Here is a 19,638-nt window from a genome sequence, read left to right as displayed (position 1 = left end):
AAATATAAAATAGCACTGTATAGTTTATCATAGATAGATTAATGCTTATTAAATCTAAAGTTACTTATTCAAAAGCTGTGAGTGATTTTCTCTGCCTTTTGTTGTTTGATTTGCATTAATGGCTGAATCGTCAGCAGGTTTAGGCTATTACTGCTGCCCCTTTAAGACCGAGAGCAAATCTAATCGGTAACCGGTAACTGAAGCACCATCAATTTCTCCCTATTATTTACGTTTAAGACATAATTGTGTTTAAGTGAATAAACTGTGTTTAAGCGAATCTCAGAGCTGGTCATTTTGACATTTGTATGTATATTTGATAGTTAAGGAGGACACACGAAGCCCAAAGTATAGGCTACTTTTCTTGTCTCGTTGCAGTCCGTTTCGGAGCGCGCACCGCCTTGTGAACAGGCTCTTGCGCAGGCTTTTGTGTTTTTAATAGCCATTTTTTGATCTTGCAACAGCAGAAGACAGCATTTTGCAACAATCGCCGATCGTGCTGATTCTGACGGTACGTTTGGGTACAGTGCTGTGAAGTAAAGGAAGTTAAGCTGGACAGATCATGCGTCTTGTTTTTTAACGGTTTTATCTCAAATATCTTCTTTTTATAATCTTTGGAAGCCGAAATACAAAATATATAATAATAATAATAATAATAATAATATCCCACATCTAAAGTGTAAGCACGTTGAATGTTTAGTTCTGTCCTCATTGTCACTCATTAAGCAGGGCTGTCGTGTTGCGCGTGCTGTCTTTGCGTGAGAGATCGCTCTCTCTCTTCTCTCTCTCTGCTGAACTGCGAATTTCAAATTTGCATCACAGACAAATGGTTTAATTAAAATATAGTTTATATATAGAAAAGGCTGGCGATATAAACATGTTCAAGATAACGTCTTTATAGGAATGATAAATAATTTCTCCAGTACCGACAGCAGAACCGATAACGTCCGAGCTTATCGATACAGCGGTCTTTCAAAATTCAGCACCGGGGCCCGTTTAATACCGGGTTTCGGTACCCATCCCTACCCCTAAACCTACCCATCTCCACCCCCTGATCCATAACTCCACCCCTAAACCTACCCATCTCCACCCACTTATCCATAACTCCACCCCTAAACCTACGCCACCTTATCCCTAACCCCAGTTTCCCAATAGCACAATCATAATATTTGGGTGCCCTGTGTAGTGTAGTCTAGACTTTTTTTTTTCTCTGAAAAGGGAAAATGTCTCTGTCAGTAATCCTGCAGTGTTACTCTGACTTCCTCTCAAATCTATTCTCCTAGCGATGTGCAAACTGCTTCTCAGATCCACCACAGAGCTAGAAGGCTTCTGTGGGGGGTAATCAACAATACGGCAGAACAACAAGCCTGCCTCTCCAGGGCCGTGTCTCTCACACCAGTGAGCCTGTGGGCATTCTGGCCATTAGCCCTGCTAACAGACCGAGAGATAGAGAGAGAGAGGAGCAGTGCAGGAGGGAGAAATGCTCCATGATATTAATTGCTCCCCCAGCACCCCATCGGTGCAGAGGTAAGAGACTTCTGCTCAAGAGAGGCAACAGTATCATAGAATAACCTCAACTCATTTTGCTGTGTAGTCAGATACAGGGAAATGTGTGTTTTGCCACTTTGCAGGGATTTTGTTTTTACCAGCATTGGCAAATTTTTCTGACATGTCCTGTAAGGTTGTATCAAAACGGGAATAAAACGAAGGCTCTCAAAATGTATGATGTCATATGGCTTGAAAGAATATGGCATACGGAAACATTCGGAAAAATTACAGAAAAGTAGCTTACATGAATAATCTAATTAAAATCTAATTTAAAACAAAATCTAATTAAAAATACTTTTGCAGTTAAAAATGCTATATTTTATTTCCAGCAAAATTTTATTTATTATTTACAGCTGCAGTCCATAGATTTTTTGGGGTTATAAATAATCCAATAATCCAAAATTCATATTTTGCCAGTGTTCAAAACTCTCTGCTTGCCTTAGCTCGATTCAAAGGGGTACGCTTGTAATAATGTTTTTAATTCCAGTGGTACTGGTGGATTTACATGAGACATTTGAACATGTCTTTGCATCATTACATCACATCTGTACACACACATCTGTACACATAAAGAAGAGTTGTGTGTGAGGATGTTGGAGGTGGAGATTTATAGACTTTTCTCACAGCACTTGAGTTGATATAATTAAACTTATCAATTTGATGCAGATCCAGAAAGGTTCAAACGACAATCACCAGTTACAACAGATTCACCCGCTGTAAAATGCAAAAGAATTCGTTCAGACTTCGGAGCGGCTACAGAAAAAAGAGACAGCACCCGGACCCATGCGAAAACAAGGATAATATCGGAAGGACATTACATGTAGTCACGCAATGCTGACGTTGTTAACATGAACAGTTTGAGATAGGGCTGAACGATTTTGGAAAATAATCTAATTGCGATTTTTTTAACCAATATTGCGATTGCAATTTAATATGCGATTTAAAAAAAAAGTTATTTACCTTCTGTATTAGTCGACAAAGGCAAACAATAAATCATTGTACAGTAGGGATGGGAATCTTTAGATAGCTCATGATCCGATCTACTTTTTTTCTTATTAATTAATCTTAATAACTCTTAAAATATGTATTTAATTACATGTGTAAAAACACATATTTTAAAAAATAAATATAAAAAACATTTAATTAAACCAATTACATGTTAAGAATTTTAAATAGGCTATATAAAATAATATAGCTTCAAAATATAAAGGCTAGTAAATAAAGAGAAACAACAACAAAAAAAAAACATTACAAGCAATAAACAAAGAGTGCTCTCAGTATTTAAAAGTAGGCTGTCTGAATGTTTTTCATTCAAGAGCTGGAGTGATTTCCCCTCAGTTTAGATACGATAAGCTGCATTCACACTAATGCATATATCGCTTTTGAAATTGTAAATGTGGTTTGTCCTGTTGGTTTAAGATATAACTGACCGTGTTTACATTAATTTCGCTTCATAAAAGCATTTTGACATGCAAGTACATTTACCAATGAGTCGCTCACGGCCGCATGCACGAGCGCTCTTCACAAAGCACGCGTTACTATTTTAAAATGAAATCAGCCTTCTCAGTGATTTTCATAGTTTTAATATATAAGCCAACTGCATTCCAAAAGACATAAATAATGCCTCTGTGAAGCATTTGTAAAGAAAATTCCCGCGGGAGAGAACGCGCACTGCAGGTGTAACGTTATAACATCAAGCAAAGCCGCAAAACCTGTTCAATGAAGCCCGCGAATGTCCTTGTAATTCGGTTCAATCCCGAACTTTATGAAATAACGTTACTATGTTTTGGAAGGTTCGAGCGGTGTCGTGTGTGTGAGTGAGGAAGAGAGAGAGCGAGAGAGGCTCGTTTATAAAGCACGCGCAGCGTCATCATGCATCTGTGTTTAAAAACTAAGCTCAGACTCGATTCTGAAATTCTCTGAATCGATCCAGAATTGTTGAGGAGAGAATAAATAACACAATATCACATACATTCAAAATAAACTGTTCTTTTCTGAACGCCAGACCGCGTAGCGTGGCAAGTTGATGCTTTATCTTGCAGACTGCTTTTCTCTCGCGTACGTGACCAGTGTAATCGCAGCTCTTGCGATTACAAAATCGCGTTTCATCATATCGCGATTTTATCGCAAATGCAATTAATCGTTCAGCCCTAGTTTGAGAACAAAGTATAATTTGCATGGTTTTGAGTGATATGATAACATGTAAGCGATTGTTAGATTTAATCAACGCGATTTACTGCAATGTCAGAACCAGAACAAAAGTGGATGCTCCTTACTTGTTCAGATTACATTTTCCAGTGAAAATTATGTTGGTCATACTTCCAAAAAGAAAAATCTGTGATTGTGAATGCTAGTATCCACACCAGCGCGGCAACTGACTGACACACACTCTCCTCAAACATTGTGTCAAATTGGTGTCGAAGTACAACTCACGTAAAGTTGATAATTCCGTGAATGACTGCAATTGCAGATTTCGAACAGAGATGGCGACAAAGAAGAAAAACTATGGGCTGCAGCTTTAATTATTTTCAATGTTTTACTGTAATACAATGATTATTATTTACATCAGTATAAAGACATTGGATAAACATGGCATGTAAATATTTTACTACTTTAAAGGGATACTCCACTTTTTTTTTTTGGAAATAGGCTCATTTTACAACTCCCCCAGAGTAAAACTGTTGAGTTTCACCTTTTTCGAATCCATTCAGATGGTTTTCTGATATTTAGAAGAATAACAGTAACCAGACAGTGTCTGGTCTCATTGACTTCCATAGTAGGAAAAAAAAATATACTATGGAAGTAATTTTTGTAATGGAAGTAAAATTTAATTTAAAGAAATTAAAGGAGTAAAAAGATGATCCATAGATAAACTTCTCATCTGGCAAAACACCAATGTGTCATATTTTTCACAACTCCCAGTATTACTGTGATTTTCCCATGGTGATTACATTGTTTGTCTGTGGTTAATAATTTTTGGTATTAAAATGCATCTTTTATCAAATAGGAAATGTGTGACTCAAGAGAATGAGATTTGCATTGTGAATTACACACACTCCAGATTGATTTCTTTTGGGCAGGGACCCTTGCCACCCTTTACCTCACCACTGACACCAGGCACTTATGGGCCAAAGAAACACATTTTCCCTAGAGCTTGTATGCAAAATACACTGATGACTGTCAAAAATCAGGGGCCGGATACATGAAAATCTTTATTTAAAGTTTTATTAAACAATTTCTGAGAAACGGTGTTGATACAAACACGTCGCTACCCAAAAGCACCACACCCCTATCTTGATAGCTCCGCCCCTAATTTCACGAATTGCTCTCAAAAGCAAAACCATCAGTAAATGTGTTTACATGGTCAATGAAATCAGGACAGAAAATCTAGCTGTATCAAATATTTTTGTGGTGTAGACATGACCTTATAGCGTGATAAAAGAAAAGCCTTCGAACACGTGATCTTAGGCCGAGCGTGTAAACGTGCAAACTGTCTTCGTCAATAACGGGGTGATATTTCTATCTACAAAGCCAGACAAAAGAGATGAATGTGACTCTAGCAGCGGTGGAAGGTGAGATTAATCAGGGTTCAAACAAAGGAAAAGCCATCTGGTGTCATAAATCATCTCTGTCGCTGTGAACAGAGAACAGGACGTCCCGCGGCAGATCAAATACACTGTCGCATTTAACGTGACAAATGACTCCAGGCAATTGCCTAAGCTTTTCATTCACCTCAAATAAAGCACAGCGGAGATACACAAGTGTGATGCAACACTGACCGTTTTATGACAGTGAATTACGGACAAAGTGAAAAAAGTTTGCGATGTTGATAGGAAAGTACAATACACTGCTAAATGATTTTTCCAAGTTGCAAGAGGAGGTTATTGGAGAATGTTTCATAAAAATACAGTGTTTCAGCTTATGTCACTTGATGCTTCTTTCATCAATACAGATTTTGATCTACAAGAAGTCTTAAATGGATAGTTCACCTAGAAATGAGAAAATTCTGTCGACTTTCTTTCTTCGGCACCACACAAAATAAAATATTTGAAGAATCTTTCAGTTGCTTTCAGCAGTTTGAAACGTTTTGATCCCACTGACTAATACGGACCATTTTTGGAATAAGATCAAAGATAATTGGAATGACTTGAAGGTGTGTAAATGGCCACAAAATGGCGACTATATGTACCGTTCTACATGTTTTTGGTTGGTAGCCGAGAGAACGTAAAAACTGGAGTGTTTTCCAGCTTGTCTTTGGAGAATATAATCACCATCACTCAACACGATCAATCGCTCTGACAGCGACTGCCCCCCTACATTACCCGGGGTCAGCGCTTGACAACATATGCTTTTGCCCAAGCAAACGATTTGTCAAATCCAATGAACGGCCGTCATCTGTAGGGGGACGCTAGGGGCAATTCAGCATAGCATGGTCTCCTGACTTCAGGGTGGGAGACAATCGTCTCTGTTTCCTGGCACTCCCACATGATTGGGTACTTTATTTTGTCATCGAGCGAACGCCCAGTGACAATTTACTGCATGACTAGGAAGAATGTATTGGCAGCGTTATACAAAATTGGATTGTGTGCCCTCAAATGCATCTCTGTGCATGGCGGTCTCCTTTCTGTCAATGACAGTATGAGTTACGTTGGCCCAACAAAGGCATTTCAGCTTGAATGCTTGCAGACTTTCAAATAAAGATTTGTCCTTTAAAGGGACAGAATGCATTTGCTCAATGCTCTTCAAGGGAAGCATTGATTTCAATAATTTTTCCAATAAACATCATACACATGTGTGGTATAAATATGGTAAATATGGTAATATACATACAGGTATACTACATAAATATGGTAATCAACAGGCCTCACACTAACCAAACGTAATCAAAAACACCATGATATTATCATTAATGGCATGTCCCATGGTAAATAGTATGATATTATATGTTTATTTTTTAACGTAAATATGGCCCCACAAGCAAACACAGAACTAGGGCTGGGCGATATATCGAATATGTACGATGTATCGTTATATTTTTTGAAACGATATGGAATGAGGCAATACCGTTTATATCGATACAGTTTGATATGAGCACATCTGAAAAATAGCGGAGGTTGCAGTGTGAGCTGCTGCAGTGAAAGTAGCTAGGCTACGTACAATTTGTCCTAAACATGACACAAGCTTATATTAATTGCGTCAAAATCACTTTGATATAGTTAACAAGTTTAAGGCAGCTTGCCGCCCTGTCAAATGCTCTGACAGACACTGTTGCTGACTGACAGATATACTTGCGCTGTTTAATGCGTTTGAGATGTGGTGCTTTCCTCAGTGCTCAACTTACATTTCACATATTCTCCATCTGTAAATGTTAGAAAGTAAAGCAAATATGTCCATTTCACAACAAATATGTCCATGTCAGAAGAGGACGAGCTTCTGCAAGTGAATCTCCGCTAAAATTCATGCTTCCTTGAACGAGCGCCGGCGCGCGCATGCGCGTGAATAGTACTACGTAGTACGCAATAATTCTGACTAAAATAAACATATTGCTAAAATATTTGTTGTTGGAGAAAATAAATGTGCCATATGTGGAATTTTAAACCTACAAGTATATATTTTTAATGAAAGTGAAAGTGATTATAATGGGGTAATCAAATGCAGGCTAATATAATTAGTTTGTGCTTTTGTTTTTGTTTTTATTTTCATTTTTAGTTTAGCTTTTAGTCAATATAAAAACAAAAGCTTTTTGCACATAATATATTGCATAGCCTATATTATATTTGTTTCCATATCCTTCAATATCAACATTGTTTGTAGGATATCATTGGGCCGAATGTGAATATACTGTATATATATATATATATATATATATATATATATATATATATTTTTTTTTTTTTAATATAAAGATTTTCTTTATCTAAATAGAAAACGTAGAAAGTACCGAGATATATATCGTATATCGCCATTTGACCAAAAAATATCGAGATATGATTTTTTGGCCATATCGCCCAGCCCTACACAGAACGTTCCCCTAATGTTCCCGAATGGTCCCATGAGGTTATTTTTTTGGGAACCAAACAAGAACGTTATAGGAACATTCCATGTAGGTTATTTTTAGGTTCCATTTTTATAACATAAGGAGAATGTTCCGGGAACGTTCCCTTAACCTTAAGGGTATGTGGTAATCAATTGGCCAAATTGGTAAAACAGTAACAAAATTACCAATGACTTTTGGACAAAAAACACATTATTTAAAGTTTCTTGGAGTACCATGCAAATATCATGAATATGAATATGCCAATCAGCTGGCCTCACATTAATAAAAAAGTAACAAAACATGCCATTATGTTACATATTTTGGTTATGTGCCATGGCGGGACAAGGGTACCCTTTAAAGTAACTTGGAAATACACTGAATATGGCCTCAGACAAGAACACAGCTGTTGTTAAAACGGCAAGGAATATGACATACACCTTTGATTAAAATGTGTAGTCTACAGCACACAGTGGAAAATGCACAATTTCAAATACGCCCACTCTATTTCTGGTCTCATAACTTAACTGTGCATTAAAGGTGCCTTTCCTTTCTCTCTCTGTCTGACTAGCTAGCTCTGGTGTAGCAGTCCTTTTTTATTTCTTGTTCTCATTTTTTTCTCCAGAGATGTTAAAATGGTAGACCAAACAAGAGCCGATGGGCCTAGGCAGAGCAGTGTGGGTGTTAGTGGTCCTTCAAGCGAGCACGTCTCCTTCATTCTTATTCTGAGCCGAGGCTGACGGGACAGCATTTCAGCTCAATGTCCTCTCTCTCTCTCTCTCTCTCTCTCTCTCTATCATCCCGTCCCTCATGTCTACTGTCAGCTTGACATCCATTCAGCTATGGGATGTGTGTCTGAACTGAGGATTGTGCAGCTACGTCTAAGGATTAGCTGGGTATCTGTTTTGCACTGCGCATTAGAATTTGTGCGTCTTTGTGTGTGCAGACGCTCTCCATTAGGAAGCGTTATTATTTTTCTGGCAGAATATTAATTGGTTTGCGGTAGGGTTGTGCCGATAGACGATAGTATCGTGTATCGACGGTAGTCTGACATATCGCCGATGGCAGATGCCTTTGACGATATCAATACGATAATTGGCTCGTTTTACCATAATGTATTAAATTATTATTATTAGGCCTATTATTATTATTATAAAGCTAGTATTGTTATTAAATGAATATTAGGAACTACAATCAATTTGCCTTGCCTAAATTTACAACGACATCACCTCATAACAATTGCAACACACACACTAATGAGGACTCCTCTAAGAGAATGTTTTTAAAACAGACTAAAAAACATCCCACATCAAAATTCAATTGCAAGGTGATCCATTCACAAATTATCAAGTGTGCTCGTTTTAACAGACGCAAAATTCAATTTCCTACAGATCCAAGATGAAAACGGCATCGTTGTTCGTCAGTATTTGTTTCCGTAACACATTAACAAAACGTTTAATGACACTAACACTAAAAACAATATAATTACTAAATAGTGTTAATAATAATATCACTAAAATAGTATTATAGTTACCGTTATCATCGTCGTCTCTGAGGGAACGCGGCGTTAATGCAGATGGCGAAAGCAGTCCGTTTTTACTTTCACTTTCAGAGATTGAGCGCGTTTACATGCGACGACGTTCTTAACCTGATTATGTTGAATAAACTTGACAATGCATGTGGTCATGTAAACGTTTCCTTTATCAGAGTCAAGTCATAAGTATAAGTATAAACCGATCGACTCAGCTAGACGTTTGGCCCTTGCTCTTGTTTCTCCCGGCATTTAAAACACATTAACCCGCGTACTTCGTGCTTACTGAAGTGCGCATGTGAAGTGCGCAGAGAGCGCACTGCTAGGGGGGCACATATCGCAAACTCCGACTTTTTCTGACCCAAGAAATGATTAAAACGTGTTTTCATCTCGTGCAGAAATAGGCCCTAGTCAAAATGCTGCATGTAACGGCATGAGGATAGGCTAATGTGTCCGTAAAATGCTGCATGTAACGGCATGAGGATAGGCTAATGTGTCCGTAAATTTCCCGTTGACAAACAAAAGGATTAGGATCTCTTTTTTTTACCTCACTATACCAGGAAATAACCTGATCCTATTAATAAACACTCCACCTTTGCTAGCAAAATAGAAAAAAGATTCTCGTATATAAATCGAAGTAGGCTAATAAAACAAGCAAATTAATGAGTAGGCTAATAATCAAGTTAATAATCAAATGTTAGCCCCGCCCCCTCACGATACTATCGTGTATCGCCGATCTCACAGGCTGACGATAGGACGATATGAAAATGGAGCATATCGCCCAACACTAGTTTGCGGCACTACCCGGAGGATCTGCAGGGGTGTATTCCTGAATTGAGAAGTTATCTCTTGTGTACACATGACTATACAACTATTAAAAGCGGTGTATTCTGCTGCCAGACTGCGTTTGCAATGTGACTTTGTAAAAAAAAACTATGCGTCTATAGACAACACGCAATATTCATGCACGACTATACCGTTTTCACAAATTAAGCTTTTGTACTTTAAACAGAGACAATACCGCTATCGTTTTAAAAAACTTGCAGCTGAACAAAAGTTGAACGCCGTAGAATTGCCAAAACGCATAAAAAGTTTTCCATTTTTAATTGAAAACAGTGCCTCAAAATACTCAGCCCGTTCTCATCCCAAGGCGTCATATACTGACGCTTTTGACATTTCGTCTACATCCAACGCACATGGCACCTTTTAGCGTCAATAATATGAGATGCAGATATATATAGGCCAGAAGGCGCCTCCTAGTGGTCCTACCCCAGCACTAAACCTACCCATAACCGAGGCGTGTTATATTGATGCTCAAGGGTGCCATGTGTGTTGGATTTAGACGAAATTTCAAAAGTGTCACTATATGATGCCCTAGGGTGAGAACACAAAATATGTGTGTGTCCTTTAAAAGTCCTTTAAAATCTTATTGAGCTCAATTCATCAGCAAACATTATTCTGAAGAAAGAAAAGCATAATTTTTAACCTGATCTGAACGCAAAAACATTCAGTCTTTGAAACAACAATTCTGATTTTGCAATCACACAGACAGGGTAAAATAAAATTAACTGGTTCAACTAATGCAAAAGTCTCTGACCTGGTAACTACAGTGTTGTGGGTGGTTGACAATGCATTGCAATTACAATTCGATTTGATAGTATTTTCAGCAGTTTTATCATCCAACATATCAAAATCAAAAAGTGTTAAAGAGATAGTTCAGCGCCCGCGCCCTCAGAGTACTTGGACGTGACTGTGATTACAAGAGGTAAAAATTATAGAAATACTGTTCGTTTTCTCACACAAACTGCTCGTTTCGTGTCTTAGGCCATCAATGTGTACTTACACTTACGAGTCATTAAATCATGTTTAAATTGGACTTCTTTAGTTAGATGGTGACCATAGACCTGCATTATATGACTGACAGACAAGAACGGTTTGACCCAAAAATATCAAAATTGAAAATACATGGAAACAAAGACACATACATCTTGGATGCCCTTGAGGTAAGCTAAAACATGTGAAAGATTAATTTCAAAGTGAACTATCCCTTTAACTTAAATGCATAGGATTAGGGATTTCACTTAGCAAGCGCTAGTACGAATTATCACAACCTATTTCCCAAGATTTAATCAAACCCTAATGGATAAAAAAGTCTGTCTTGCACTATTTCCCACTGAATACTCTTTATCGCAATGTAACACTGATATAATGTAAAACTAACAGTACATCAAATCCAACATAAGTAGTGTTGTTGTTTCTTTACAAGAATAAAATACATAGTAATGTGTTGGGACATCAAAGCCAAAAATCACCCTTTCCCCACACTTGATCTGCCAAACCTCCTACCCAAATGCACCAAGAACAAACATAAATTACAAGACCAACTCCCTGCTTAATTAAGTTGTCTTAATAGTACATTTATTTTAACATGATATGTTAATACGTTCCACTTGGCAGCATACGACACCAAGAGACCACAATTCTCTTTTGTTTTGAACATTTAATGAGGGGGAACATTCCTTCTTTACTTGCTAGTGGAACGACGACAGGGAATATGATAAAAATCCAACTGGGAGTCTCCACAGCAGAGATCCCCCTGAAGTTAGCTTTCCGTAGTCGCAATGACTCCTTCTAGACAACAACCTCCAGAAGAGTTTCCTACAACAAGCTCATAAGAGAAAGCTCCGGGATTTGTTCTTCAGTACCTCAAGAAATAACGAGGAGGACCTCGGACAAGAACATCTTGATTGTGTCTGTGGAAATACTCTGTATATGTCAAAGTAAATGTTTCATAGCGCATTGTGATTCCAAGACTGCTGACAGTTTCATTCAGTGTTATTTAACAAAGAAAGTCAGTCTTTATACCAATGTTTGCTGCCGTCTTTATCTGCCTCTCCAACGACCTTCACTGCTACAGTAAAACGTGCCTCCACACTCTCCAGTTCTGCATTAAGTTCACACTGTCGACAACTCTCTTTCACCCAACAGCCTCTCAAACGGCTTCCGGGATTCATTGCAAACATTTGAAGCAAAAAATGTTGAAACAAAGAATGCATTTTTTTATTTACAGCATGAAAGGGATAGTTCAATGTCATTAATCACTCAGCCTCATGTAGTTCCTAACTAACTTTAAGACCTTTGTTCATCTCTGGAAAACAAAAGAATATATTTTTAATGAAACCTGAGCGATTTCTATAACTTCATTGACAATTATCACTTTGACGCTTCATAAAGAGATCCTAAAACTAATTCATATGAACTGAGCGGTTTAGTCCAAATTTTTTGAAGAGACTCGATCGCTTTATGACAAACATATTGAATGTAGGGTTTTTATACACATATAACATTGATCAGGGAATACAAACAGAAGCTTAACCGAACCTGTTGATACATGAGAACAAACCTCTTGCTGAAAGCTCAAACTGCTGCGTAACAAGAGAATGAACCTCATTCGTTCTCGCACGTTAAATGAACATATGATGAACCTTTATATGTGAATAAAAGCCTAAATTCAATCTGTTCAGTAGATCCAGACCGATTTATCGGCAGGTCAATATTATCGGCCGATATTAGGCATTTTCCAAACTATCGGTATCGTCAGTTCTAATGGCCGATAAATTAATATTTCAAAAATGAAAATAAAAACGGACGAAACATGCCGTCCCTGTTGGCAACACTCGTGTATAACTTGCCACACATCCTGTGCATAAAAGTTAGCTTTTCTTTTACGCGTGTATGAAATCCAATGATGCCAAGTGTGCGTTGCAGACATGTTTCTGTTTCATAAGAAAAGTTTCTTTTTAAAATGCATTATCATATTATTTTAGTTAAAACTCACAAATAACTACAAATAACTAATGTTAGGGAAATCTGTTAATGTTTTGTTGCGTGTTTATGAAATAAATAAAAAAATCGGCCGATATATCGGAATATCGGATTTTAAACAAATATTTGTATCGGTACCTTCAAAATCCTTTATCGGTCGGGCTCTACTGTTCAGCATATAAAGTGATCGTGTCTCTTCAGAAAATTTGGACTAAACCGCTCAATTCGTATGGATTAGTTTTACGATCTTACGAACTTTCTTAAAGTGGTAGTTGCGTTAGCTGTAAACGGAGGGACAGAAATTGCTCTGATTTTATTTAAACAATCTTCAATTGTGTTCTGAGGATGAATGAAAATCTTACGGGTTTGAAGTAATATGATGGTAAATAATTAATAGGGTTTTATCCGATACCAATATCTACTTGGTATTTTAAACAGTTCCGGTGCTTAAACGGTTCGTAAACACACTTTGTCAAAAAATAATGCCCCTTTATTTACAGGGCCAAACTGGACACAATATTAACTTATATCTTTAAACTATATAAATAAAAGTAACATATGGTAATAATAAATAAACCAATATAAAAATTCACATTTACATACAAAATTGTATCAAACGATGTAATAACACTGGAGATTAATAGAGATTACAACCAGGGTAATCTAATATCGACAGGTTCCCATGTTTTGTCTGCTTGAACCTGTCATGTAAGTAATCTGGTCATTGTACTAGTTATGCAGCGCTTAGCTTGGCGAGTTTAGTATTTCGTTCCCACAGCGTCTTAGCCACGCAACTTTGGGTAAACCTATGAAAGAGATTGTCTCTGGTTACTGGTGTAACCCATGTTCTCTGAATAGGGAACGAGACGCTGCGTTCGCTTCCAAACTCCTCACGCTGCCGACAAGCTTCCTTTTTCTTCAGAGAAATCTGAGGAGCAGATGATACGCGCACTAATATAATGTGATGACATGAGTGTCATGGCAGCGCAAACAATTGTTCTGACGCGTAATTTTAAACGTGAAATGCAGACAATCTTGGAACGTTTTGTCTTCGGCATCTTTATTAATTCCCTCACTATCAGCAGACGTTCCGGGAGTCTCCCGCATAATGATAACGGCTCCCCGATGCCCGCAAATTAGCTAAAATCTCCCAGAATCTAGAGCGAGCGAGCAAGAGCGTGCATGCGAGACAGATCAGACCGTGCTTCAATAAACCGTATAGTCTGCGCACTACGGAGAGGGAGTGAGCGAGAGACTTGCGTTTGTGCGCCTCATGACACCGAGACTCAGGCACCGAAATCAGGCACCGAAATTTTCGTTCTTATTCAGTCTGATTACTACTGTTTACGTCAGAACCGGTTCCCTATTGGTACAGAGGTTGGGTGCCCCACCCTAGTAATTAATGACAGAATTTTCTTCTTTTTTTTTTGGTAACTATCCCTTTAATGACACTTGAAACAATCAATCTTCAGAACATCTGGATTTCAAATGAATCCAAGTGCTGACCAGCCAGCATGCTTTTTTTATTCCCCAAATGAGTGAAAAAAGCCACCGGAGGCAATTTTAACTGACGGAGCATATAACTGTACACTGCTGGGTCAATGTTTTTATTGGTCTATGCATAATGATAAACATGTTCAGCTGTACCTTCAGCCTTTCAGAAACTCCATCAGTCACACTGATGGTGAACTCCTCCACCTTTGGCACCTTCAGCTTGGCCTTGTTCTTCTGTTCTGTCTGATACTCAGTTCGTGTCTTCACCACCACCTGCGAAGAGAGAGTTAAACCATCAGAACCACTCAATGCAAACAGTAAATTCCCTTAAGATCAAAGTTTGACAACTGCACCACGAAGCCAGTACCTACCAATCAATAATACCCATAATCATGTTAGGCCTCCCTCATGATAAAACTACATGCTGGTTCTTAAATCGCTCCTAATCACTGATCCTATAGACACTTGAAGATAACAATGACTTCGCAATTGGCCTGTTCAAAATCAAAGTCTATTCCCACAACAGCACTCAATCGTGAGTCAAATCAGATTGGGTGGAAAAAACAAACCTGATCTGATTTAAAACCACATATGGTTGGAATATGTGTCTAACTGGGTTGGATTTCAAGCGTTTTCAAGCCTTGGCTATGCATATTTTTTAATTGCAGTTCTGTGAATTCCTCATTCATTCTTCCAATTTAAATTCCAACTAATGAATGGAGGCAACCCTGTCTGAGGTGAGATGACAGATGGAGGAATAGCGCTGACCTGCCACCTCACTTTCTAGAAACCCAGAAGTTGATGAAGTCGAATGTCCACTGGATGAAGCTCAACCACTTGTCATGAACTCTGCAATTACTGCTTATCGGTCTCCTTCCCAAACCCTCTGACATTTCATTTTCCCCCTGAATAACCATCTTGTCTGCTTCCATTTCTCTCTCTTTCTCCTGATCTATGCGAGGCATTCTGTTATCGCTAGGATTGTTATTCGGTTTTTGCACTCCCCCAGAATGCAACCTTTGCCTCCAGGCAAGATTGTGCATTGTCTTTTTAGCTGCTGATTCAAGCCATCGATAGTGTCAACACCAGGGACCACTGCGGATCCGAATGGATTGATCTTTGCCAATATGGGTGCTGTACTGGTATGCTGATATGACTTGGAATGAAAAATGCTTTGAATAATGATGAGATGCTGATGACATGCAGCTTGTGATTTTGTGATTTATGCAGTAATGGTTTCGAGATTCTGGATAACAAGAAGTCAAATGTTTCCATACGTAAGTCCCCTTGGGAAATATTTCTTGAAAAAAATATGAAAAGAAAGAAAAAAAGCATCAACTAAATGCGTGGATTACTTTATACTCGAAACATCCTAAATTAAATATATGAAAATTAAATCCATGTTTTTAGTTCCTCACTTATGGTGCCCAAAAACTCACGATTGTATTAATTTAAAGGAACTCCGGTGCAAAATGAACCTTTGGTCCATTAAATATTGGTACCTAGTCAACCGTTCTCTGAGATTTGTTTTCATGATAATCGAATGTAAAGAGTTTTATCTTTAAAAACTGTTTAGCATATAATGATAGTACTGGGGGCATTTAATAAGTAAAAAGAAATCGCTAGTTTATACGACTAACAAGACTCAAAATAGCCCCACACTAACACAGTAACACAATGAGGGTCCCTACATGCAAACCGAAGCATTGAGAACTTTGTAAGAGTACAGACCGTTTAATAAGAAGATATTTTATAAAGACAGTTCACTTCATGTATACAGGCAGGAGCCATCTTAGAAAATAGTCTTGATAAGTCGATCGTTCTTACAGTTCAGAAGTTTGCTGAACTTCATACAGTTCAGATCACTCAGCGCGACGTTCATGGTTTTTAACAAGGCTCAAAAATACTGTGTTAGTGTGGGGCTATTTTGAGCCTTGTTAGTGGTATAAACTTGCGATTTCTTTTTACTTAGTAAATGCCCCCAGTACTAGCATTATACGCTGAACAGTTTTTAGAGATAAAACTCTTTACATTCGATTATCATGAAAACAAATCTCAGAGAACGGTTGACTAGGTACCAATGTTTTATTAGACCAAAGGTTCATTTTGCACCGGAGTTCTCCTTCAATGAATCTACACACCTCATTATAGTAAATAGATGTAATTCTTTAAAGAGTGTGTCCTTAACTTAGCTCATTTAAAATAAATAATGCTAAAACAGCTTTCAAATAATTTGCAGTCATTACTGCCCGATTGCTATCTGCAGACCTCTAGAGAAAGATAATGATTTCCCGCAGGGCTGATCCTTGTCCTGCTTTAAGACTTTAATGTCAGCATGAAAAATTAATGATTTTTACATTGTACAAGTTTATGTGACAGAATGTTGCATCAAGTTTATAGATTACAGCAAATTCGCTTACGATGCTTATAACTTGCTGAACAAATTATTCCACGCCTTTTTCCCCCCATTTTTACCAATCGAGTGATCTTACGATCTCAGCGGTATTATTTTGGTCATTTAATTAACATATTGACTCCATATATAATATATACATATACAGGAGACTATGGTTATTAGTTAATGATCTTCTTTTCGAAAAAATATATATATATATATATATATATATATATATATACTGTATATATTATTGGGAGTTGATTAAATGCTTCGTAAAATGTGTAGAAGACAAAATCAGGCATCTTTCCGCCTGAGGCTAAGGGGCGTTATTTGGTTAAATTACCCTTCTCGTTCCTCTTATTTATTAGAAAATTTCATAATTTAAATCTCAATTTTGTTAATTACACATGAATTATATTGAAATATGATCATTGTCCTACAAGGCCCCAAAGCCCACGTATTTGGATATAAACATAGAACATTAAACTTTCAGCAGCCTTTACAAATATGGTGGTTTAGAAAAAAATTATTAAAACTAGGGTTGTCAAACGATTAATCGTGATTAATCGCAACCAAAATAAAAGTTTGTGTTTACATAATATATGTGGGTGCACTGTGTATAATTATTTTATATATATATATATATATAAATACACCCACATGCATGTATATTTAAGAAAAAAATATTATTTATATATAAAATAATTATATTTATATATAATATAAATTACATATAAATATTTTAAAGTATATATATGAAATTATTTCTTAAATATATACAAGCATGTGTGTGTATTTATACATATAAAATAATTATAGTATATTATATGTAAACACAAACTTTTATTTTGGATGCGATTAATCGTAATTAATCGTTTGACAGCCCTAATTAAAACCATTATTTGTTTTTTCATATAGTAATTCATTTCAGTGCCTAACATTCCCAACTGTACCTAAAAATGAAGCTTCATCAAAATAATATACTTACAAGAGAAAAATTCATTTTGCATGACATTTTTGTCCACAATAATGATCTACTGTAAATACACAATTTTCGGCCTGTTTTCCAATGCATAGTCTCTCTGACAGCCACTAGCTTCCACAAGGAGAAAAGGAAAGGCTCACCAGGTGGCATAGACATGTTTGTAATCCAACACATCCTCTTCACCTCTAAGCCGGCATTAAACAGACCCGCCATATGACAGCCGAGATAAAAGATAAAATGGCTTTTTCTTTGTAATGTGGGCCAATAAACCACCCAAAGGGGTTAGGGTTGGCATGGGGTGCAATTCCTAAAATATAACAGCCTGTGCTTTTGTGATTGCCTGTGCACAGGTTTTGGGCAGAGTGACAGGACACTTCATTTAGCAGGTGCAAAGGATGATTGTGCCGTCCTCAGCAGAATCCCAAATGAGGGCCGAAGCGCCACTCACAGAAAGTGTCACATCTCGAGCCCTGATGCACACCGGTTGGCAACCCAACCAGAAAAGCAGAGGATTGTACCAGCATGTTTGGAGAAAACAGTGAAACTTTAAATATTGAGTAAAACGCACACACAATCGGGATTTTAAATGATAAAATTGTGTTGTACATACTCAAAAGATACAAATTAAACAACAGCATAATAAAAAAAAAATCAGCACATTGGGTCAATACATCATTATTTGTTCTTTGCATTTTGGATTAGGTGAATGATATGACCGGATGAAAGGCAAGGTCTGATGACCTATAATACCTAAAAAAAAAGAAAGAAAATATCCTTACCTTGTCTGGGGCTTGGTACTGAAGATTAGTAACATCCAAGGGCGTGATGAGGGGGACGTTTTGAAAGCCGTCCTCAACACTAACAGCTTTCGCTCCTTTGTCTTGTAGATTACTCCCCAGTTTAACCATCTTTAAAGGATTATTGCACTTTCACCAACCTATAAACGCAGAGGATTTTGAAAACACTTGTGAAATACCAATTTAGAACATCCCAGCCTTGGCTCTAAATCGACCACCTTTAATAATAAAACAACAAAAAAAATCTATACACCTCTGGCTTATATATCAAAGCGATTGGTAAACACCTCACGCGTGTCTGTCTGACGGCAGCCCGCACGCCAATGCTTTAAAACACACAAACCTCGCGCTTAAAGAGAAGTAAACGATTGAGCATTGATCTTTGAGATTAAACGGGAAAACACAGCACCGTTTAACAATATTGTCTAAAATCCAGGTGCCGAAACATCAGCCACAGCGCGAATAAAGCCTCCGCGCCCCTTTTATGGCTGGTTTACCAGTCACAACAATTTATCTCGCACCCAAACACACACGCGCCCGATGAAAAGATGTTTTATAAACGCGTACTCACCGAAAGCGGTCGACTTTCACGCTTTTTGGGGGGCTCAAAGACAGTTCAAATACGGGTCGTTGATGAGAGCAGGTGAAGCGTCGAGATGGAGATGCTGTATATGTGTGAGTGTGTGTGTGTGTGTGTGTGTGTGTGGCGCTGATGCGAGAGATGCAGATACTGACGGCCTCGCGCAGCATCCAAACCCTCGCTTACACTCAAGCCACTAGGGGGGATCTAAAAGAAACCCTACATTTGTTTTGCCCGACCCTTACCAAAATAAAGTATACTTCAAGTTTATTTAACTAAGTATACTTAAGTAAAGTACAAGTATTTCTCCCAAGTATACTGGACATACCAAGTATACTAAGATCATAGTACTAGTAGTATACTTGTAAGTATACTAATTTAATACTTCTTGGGACTAAATTGGCCCACTTTTTAGTATATAAAAGTATACTTTTAAGTATACTTAAAGT

General features: G+C 37.6%; 1 protein-coding gene across 1 annotated transcript in view; it reads right to left on the bottom strand.

Annotated features, from left to right (window-relative positions):
* Positions 1-19,364, bottom strand: part of nsg2 (neuronal vesicle trafficking associated 2) — a 43,686-nt gene extending 24,322 nt beyond the window's left edge. The window contains exons 1-3 of the mRNA XM_039688368.2: positions 19,181-19,364; positions 18,592-18,749; positions 14,583-14,702 (exon numbers count right to left, since the gene is read on the bottom strand). Coding sequence (XP_039544302.1) covers positions 14,583-14,702; positions 18,592-18,720 — 249 coding nt within the window. The 5' untranslated portion in view covers positions 18,721-18,749; positions 19,181-19,364. The remainder of the gene's footprint in view (positions 1-14,582; positions 14,703-18,591; positions 18,750-19,180) is intronic.
* Positions 19,365-19,638: the final 274 nt, after the last annotated feature.

This window comes from Pimephales promelas, chromosome 19 (assembly GCF_988280905.1).
Source record: "Pimephales promelas chromosome 19, fPimPro1.hap1.1, whole genome shotgun sequence".
Classification (NCBI taxonomy): domain Eukaryota; kingdom Metazoa; phylum Chordata; class Actinopteri; order Cypriniformes; family Leuciscidae; genus Pimephales; species Pimephales promelas.
Note: the sequence above shows the minus strand (reverse complement) of the source record. Positions and strands in the feature narration are given on the sequence as shown.